Genomic DNA, 7,894 nt, shown 5'->3' with positions numbered 1-7,894 from the left:
TTTTGGGTAGTATACTTTGCCTATTAAAAAAATAAAAATCAATACTATGAATATTTATGTAAACACCTTGTGATAGAAATATTGTATATATGATACAAGTAAATGATGTGACGGAAATGACAAATTTATAAAACAAATAATGCAACTACAAGACGGCGCAAATCTGCGTCAATAAGCAAATGAGTATATGTAAGATTATATGTAGGCATATGCTCTCCATTGGTAGGGATGGAACTATTCTGGACTCATGCATCCCATGCTGATGCAGGACGAGTCGCCCAGTCTGTATCCAGCTCTTGTAGGAGATGCATTGTCTTAAATTATACTCCTTATAGAACAACCTGTATCTCATTGACATACTCCAGTCCTAAACTTCGAACATGGCACAGTTACGCGAATAGGCTCAGGGGATGGCCGACAATAACCAGAGGGATATCCGTGTTTAAGAAATATGTTTTCATAGCTGGACGCGTGCTACCCTTTTGTTACGACATTACATGTGGTCCAGATTGCATCAGTAATTTATTCTAAAAGCTTCAATGGTGAGATCAAAGTAGACATTTTTGAGGAAGGCAATAAAGACGCAGAATTGTTAAACGAAAGCCCTGTATGGAAATGACCACTGCCAACGGTAATTAACTCCACCATTACAAGGGTATATAAACTTCAAGAAGAGATTTTCCAGGGGAGATAGGACATGACATAAGACAGGAGAGGAACCATGTCCGAAGGAAATGAGAACCAAGTCCTAATGAGATAAGAAGCAGAGAATGCCAGAAGTCTGATAGAGCCAGATTCTAACCTTCCCTTCAGACAACAAACACCTATCTCCAAAATCCTGTTATGACTAAGAAACAAATTGAAGCATCCACCCCTCACTGCTTGTGACGAAAAGAAGCCCACACTGCCTGCAGCCGGCCTTAGTTCAGTACTAATGTCGAATTCTTTGAAAAAAACTTTGGATGTTCCATATTTAGGCCACCCTTTCTGTGACGTCTTTGAGTCCAGTCATGGTGCCCGTTTCATATGAACCTTAAGCCACCCTTCTTCAGTGTTTTTAAGGTTGAAGTCTCTGTACCAGTATCGTCTCAGAAGCTGCAGAAAACTATTCGTTAAGTATTTCTACCCTTCTTACTGTTCCCCTTTTCTTATTGATGTTTTGATTGATTTCATTTGTCACTTGAAGTAAACGAATTAGTAACATCGATTTTCTTTATATAAGTTTGTAAATAATCGTTGTATATTTTCTTGGGTTTCTTTTTATATTCATTTTACATATTTCAATGGCTGTTGTTGGAAACCTTTATTTTAATTATTCTAAGAGCCAGTGTCGAGGGTAAAATAGTAATAGTGGGCGACCTAGTAGGATTTTCGACAACGTAACCAATTGAAACAGGGAGAATATAGAAAACAGAAGAATGATTGATATTACAAAAGATTTGATATCTTCAGGTAAACTTGTTGGTCATGATGGTGATGTTCTCCGTTAGCATGTTTTTAGTAGAGAGCAGGGAATGTATGAGAGACATGAAAGATCAGCTGAAAGAGAAAAAAAGATGAAAGACAGCGAGAAAAAAATATAAACAGAGTAAGCAGGAGTTAGAAATAGCTCATTTAAAACAAAATCTGCTGGTAGGAGACCAGTAAGTAAACCATCAGGTAGCAGTCTAGATAGTAATTCTTCATGGAATGATGATTCTGTTAATTTAGGTATGGGTGCAGTGTTGATATTAATTCCAAAATTTGATGACGAAGATGTAACAAAATATTTCATGTCCTTTGAAAAGTTAATGAACAGAGTAAGTTGTCCAACCAAAAAGTGGACTTTTTATTCACTATCAGTTTTAAGTGGAAGGACACTTTCTGTGTATAGTTGCATGTCTGAGGATAAAAGTGAGGAATTTGATACAAATAAAGAAACTGTTTTTAGTGCATACAGGTTAGTACCAGAGGCATACCATAAAAAATTTAGAAGTTGGAGAAGGGATGAGTGTAACACGCGTGTGGAATACAGAAAGAAGTTAGAAAGATCGTTTTGTGAATTTTTAACTTCTGCTGAAGTAGATACTTTTGATGATCTCAAGAACTTAGTTTTGTTAGAAAACTTCAAAGATAACATATCTCCAGCTATATATAGAAGATACACCGTGAAAAGTCGTTTACAGATGCAACAAGGTTGGTTGATGAGTACAGTCTTACTCACAGTTTAAATGATATCATAAAGAAAAATAATCCTTCTTCTAGTAAGATACAACATAGTATCAGTAGTTTTAGCAAGAGTAATACAGATAAATATGATTATTATTATTATTATTATTATTATTATTATTATTATTATTATTATTATTATTATTATTATTATTACTAGCTAAGCTACAACCCTAGTTGGAAAAGCAAGATGCTATAAGCCCAAGGGCTCCAATAGGGAAAAATAGCCCAGTAAGTAAAGGAAATAAATAAATGATGAGAATAAATTAACAATAAATCATTCTGAAAACAGTAACAGCGTCAAAACAGATAGGTCCTATATAAACTATTAACAACGTCAAAAACAGATATAGTGGGGCAGCATAGCTAACCTATTGTGCATTTTGTGATACAAGCACCAAATTTGGCACAAATGCACATTGACATATGGCGAACATTTTCAGATATTGAGCCACTCGGAATTCTCTATTCATGTCCGCCATATTGTAATTCAAAATATTCACCATTTGAAATCTACTTTTGTGCTTATCTGTGGATCTAAAATTGCTATTGACTCGATTCTGGTGCCTAAATGTAGGTTTTGGGGGGCAAGGAATCCGATGGTTATAATCTGCATTGCGTATTTTTTTACCACTGAGACGCCATATTTGATTTCAAAATGGCCACAATTTGAAATCTTCATTTATGATTATCAGTGGGTCTAATGCTGCTTTTGACTCGATTCTGGTGTCTAACTTTATGTTTTGGGGGGCAAGGAATCCAATGATAATAATCTGCATTGTGTATCTTTTAGCATTGAGCCGTCATGTTGGATTTCAAAATGGCCGCCATTTAAAATATAGGCTACATTTGCGATTACCTTTGGGTTTAATGGTGCTATTGACTAGATTCTTGTGTCTAATTGTATGATTCGTAGGGGGGGGGGGCAAGGAATCCAATATTTTAAGGGACAAAGATTCTAATGATAACAAAATACATACCATATTTTTACCTATGGACCGCCACTTTGGATTTCAAAAACCGTGCTTTACATTGCATGGCCGCTTCTCAATTTACGGTTTACATTATATGAGGATCTAATGATTTGATTCTGGTGGTGGTGTGGTGGTAGTAATACACTCTTAAAATTTCCGTGTAAGGAAAACGATCAGTTGGGGCCAAACTCCATTTCGGGTAAAAATGACACAGAATAAGATATAATAATAAGACCATTTCACGGTCAGATCTGACCTTTTCTGTGTAAAATCTAACTCTATTCCGAGTCTTTTTTGATCCAGAATGGAGTTTGGCCCCAACTGATCACTATCCGGGTCTGACGCGGAACTTTTAAGAGTGTAATTGTAGTAGCAGTTTTTGAGGCATTTTTGATTACAGAAATGCTATATTGTGTCTTTTCAGGTTCATCGTGATGCATGCATGCCTGTAGACTGACTGTGCTGGTTCTTCTGAAGACAGTTCGATCACCATGTCCAAGAGGTTCACACTAGCTCATGCTGAGCGAACTTCATCAACATCACAACACAACACCACTACTGACTGAAGGTTATGCATCATATGTCAAGAGAACAAGATGGAGACATTGACCAAACCTGAACAATCTAAGAAAAAAGACATTGGTAGTGGATTCAGTTCACTCGCAGAGAACTTGATCAAATTCAGTGAACTTGGAGAGCATCCATGATCACTCCAATTAGAAAGACTTGATGATGGCCATGGCATTGAAGGTGCGATGGTTGCACACGGCACACAATATCATCATACGTGCAAGCTCCAGTACAACATCACTAAACTACAGAGATCACAGATTAGAGCACTCAGGAAAGAAGGTCAGAGCGATGAGGAACCATCTTTATGCAAACGCATCAGGGCACATTCACGTTCGAGTACAGAGAAGGTTCCAGAAACTTGTTTTTTCTATGGACAACCTGCGGGGACTAATAGTCTTCGGAAAGCTGCAACATTCAAAATTGACAGACGCGTCCATGCCTGTGCAAACCTTCTTGGTGATACAGTACTGCTTGGCCATCTCAGTGGTGGGGACACGGTTGCGTTGGACGCCCAATATCACCAAAGTGCTTGATAGGACTTTACAAATGCGCGTGATCGGTCCAATCAACAGGACCACAGGACTCACATCAAGAGAGAGCAATGTCGGCAGTAGCCTTTGCTGAACTCGTCCTCTACATTGAAGAAACAAGACAAGATGAGGAGACAGCACCAGTATTTAGATTGGCCAATCTTGTCCACCTTTATCAGTCGAGAATGGAACAGCTCGGAGTGCAGCTCGATACGAGAGTCACTCCACACGACTGAAACAGAGACTGATATCTCAGTTTCCTGACATGCGAGCACACACCAAGGGGAGAGACATATTGATGGCATTTGAAGAATATCTCGGTGCTACTCTTGACAAAGCCTGCGAATTGAACAGTTATAGTGATGCAGTCCATCTTGCATGTGCTGCACACATTGTTCGCCGTCATATGTTTGGAGTAGCCAAGCCCTTCACAGGATTCCCTGAAGGATGTCAAGAAGAATCTGTGCCACCGTTGCTGCTTGCACTAGTCAGCATGATTCTCGAGGGACCCAGCATCAAGGACCACACGGAAGACACTAACCCTGCAGCAATTACCACAGCTCAGATACTGAAGTTCAACAGGGTCAAACACAAGCGAACTCGTGGCACCAGATCGTCCACCTGTGTTAAGCACAGTGTTGCACAAGAGACCCCACTTCCAACATACATAGGGATGATGTTGCATGCTCATACATGCAAGAAACAATTAGTCGATAGACTTTCACACGATGGCTGAAGCATCTCGTATGACAGAGTGCTCCAGCTCTCAGAATAGATGGGCAACCGTATCTGCAAACAGTTTCACAGAGAACAAGTGGTCTGCCCTCCAAAGTTGGGTGGTGAAGTGTTTACAACTGCCGTTGTAGACAACATAGACCACAAACCCAGTGCAACAACATCAAAAGACTCCTTCCATGGTACCGGTATTTCTTTAATACAACATCCCTCATACACTGGTGAAGTAGTGGATCGAAGCATCATTGTAGCCGGAAAATCTGGAGATGCACGGTCCAAGACTGTCGCCCCTTTGCTGCACTATTATACTGACGTACCCCCATCACTAGCCGCATTAAGGGGTCGCCTGTCCCAGCTGCTAGAGTAGAATCATTGGCTAGAGGAAACTTCCAACAGCAGACTGATGAAGAATACAAATGGCTAGGCAATGTAAAACAGGTCCTAGAAGATAAAACTGGTACAGTAGACAATGAAAACACATTTCTGCCCCACGTTACTGCTCCCACTCTTCATGGAAAGTGCTCACACTGTGGCCATGATCCGCCATTCAATGGACATTGTGAAGAATGCTGTAGAACACCTAAATCCTGGACAGACACCAGTGATCCCCTTTAATCACCCACTGTTTGCTTTGGCCAAGCAGATACAGTGGAAGTGGCCAGATAGTTATGGTGAAGACCACATAATGGTGATGTTTGGTGGTCTCCACATCGAGATGGCGACACTGAAGACAAATTAACACCTTGAATGGGTACCAATCGTAAAAAATATTTCCCAAAATTACACTAATCAAGACACGCTAATGAAATTTTCAGGCATTATTAGCACTATAATAAGGCATATCCTCTGTAAGTTTTATCATCCTACAGGGAAAATAAAGGATTTTATGAATAAAAATGTGAAAATCGGAGCTAGCGACTTAAATGTTATTTGGTGACCGGTGAGAAACTACTGTCTTGAATTGATATTCGGTCTGTTATTAAGTTTTGTTTATCCACCTGGAACAAGCACACAAAGTTTTATCAAAGTCGAACAGTAAATAAGCACACAGCAAGAAAAAAAAAACTAGCAATAACTTTAGTGAAAGCCAAGCCGATGATGGAGGGAAACCTAGAAATAAATATTCACCAAAAATTAAAATCTCAATTTAGGGAAAAAACCTTCTTTGTTTTTGTAGGTATTATGTCACTTGATAGCCTAAAACATCTAAATATTATATTACTTAAGGCATAAGAGCAGGACAAGCAAAGAAATACACCCCTCTCCCTAAAAAGAAAAAAACGAGAAATTACGATTTTTGTCTGATGACAGAAATATTGGAGATAATCTCATAGTCACCCCTGAACTAATTTTATTTGATGTAACTGATATTAGAAAACGACTTCAACCAATTTTTAAGAGGTAAACTATAAAAATTGGACAATTACTAATGATATTTCTTATTTTTACTATGAACATAAGGGGGGCGTTGATGACCATGGGGGGCATTATAGAGGCTGGAGATGAATTCTACACATATCACGGCCTTCTGATAGGCAAAAGGAAGACTTTTAGCAAAGAAAAAAAAATTGGCAAAAATCAGCCTTGGAAGGTGGAGCCTACCCTTAGGGACTGGCTGAAAGGAAGTGGTTGGGTGCTAGCACTGGTGCAAGCTGAGATTGCGACAGCGGGGTCAGCAGACTCATTCTTGCGAGCATCTCATGTCTTGCGCACTTGAAGAGCACATCAAGTGACTGCAGCAGCACTGTACATCCTGCAGCACCATGCCTACAACCGCTTCTGTTTGGGAGAAACCAGAGATGCAGAGGACCTTCCTGCATTTGAAGACTGGTGTCACCAGAGACGAGACAACATCCCCCAGTTTCGCTACTGGGCAACTGTGCTGGAACTAGAATTGTTGGTTCAAGTATGTGACTGTCCTCTCAAGCAGGGATCATTTGTGATGTACCTAGATGCTGACACAGCTGGTCCCCTGGTTTCACGCACTAGATAATACCCACTATGCTAGGTGGATACCAGTGCACCTGAAGGACATGGTCGAGCTAACTACCAAACACCCAAACATAACCAGAAAATTCAGCGAAGGTCACTTCACAGTTAAAAAGACGCAGAGGGTGTTCTCCTCAATCCTGCCTGACCAGGCACATGAGCAGAATAATGCCTGCATCAAAGGAGATGTTGGCGCAGTTGGGCTTACTGACAACCCTAGTGCCCTTTGTCGCTGGATGGTTGCAGGACCAGAAGTTGCTAGGGTGATCGAAGAATTCCAAGACGGGAACCAATACTGTAGATGGCAAACAACAGACACACGCCATCATGATCAGACTCCAAGTGTACAGGCCTCATTTGTGAGAGATGTCTGCTCTCTCATTGGTGTAATAGAGGAGATGGGTAACCCATTCGAGGAGGAGAGCCAGGATCTAGTCGTACTGGATTCAAAGGACATTGCAGGTCCTGCTGCCGTGGAGACCGTGATGAATGCCAAGAAGATTGGCCAAGAGCAGTTTGAGGCTTTCACCAGAAAGTCTGTTGGACAGAACAAAGGCAGTGGACGACCCCATAACTCGTAACAAGCTGAAGTTATTCAGCCTTTCAACTCCAAGAAGCCAGAGCAAAGGTCAGCAAAGCTCACCTCCGTCAAAAATGACCGTGAACTCTTCGCACGCCTGTACATTGGCTGCCAGACGAGGGATGGAAACCTTGAGGAGTTCTTTCGTCATAAGAACCAGGCATGTCTTCCTGCACTGTCCGATGGTGGAAACCTCTTCACTGGTACCAGGAGTGATCTCATCACATGTTTGGAAGAAATCTCCGACGCTAAGACAGATACTCCTGTAACTACCAGTATAGTGCTTGATGGAGCAGCTATCGTCC

The 7,894-nt window shown here is 40.7% G+C and overlaps 1 protein-coding gene across 1 annotated transcript; it reads left to right on the top strand.

The window, feature by feature from the left end:
• Positions 1–4,583: 4,583 nt before the first annotated feature.
• Positions 4,584–5,021, top strand: LOC137633794 (uncharacterized). Its single transcript, XM_068366039.1, has one exon. It carries the CDS (start codon positions 4,584–4,586, stop codon positions 5,019–5,021), a length of 438 nt encoding a protein of 145 aa, XP_068222140.1.
• The last annotated feature ends 2,873 nt before the right edge of the window (positions 5,022–7,894 follow it).

This window comes from Palaemon carinicauda, chromosome 43 (genome assembly GCF_036898095.1).
Source record: "Palaemon carinicauda isolate YSFRI2023 chromosome 43, ASM3689809v2, whole genome shotgun sequence".
NCBI lineage: Eukaryota > Metazoa > Arthropoda > Malacostraca > Decapoda > Palaemonidae > Palaemon > Palaemon carinicauda.
Note: the sequence above shows the minus strand (reverse complement) of the source record. Positions and strands in the feature narration are given on the sequence as shown.

What these genes read in the sequence shown, in the direction of transcription:
- LOC137633794 (XM_068366039.1), top strand. Translation starts at nt 4,584, where the DNA reads ATGGCATTTGAAGAATATCTCGGTGCTACTCTTGACAAAGCCTGCGAA.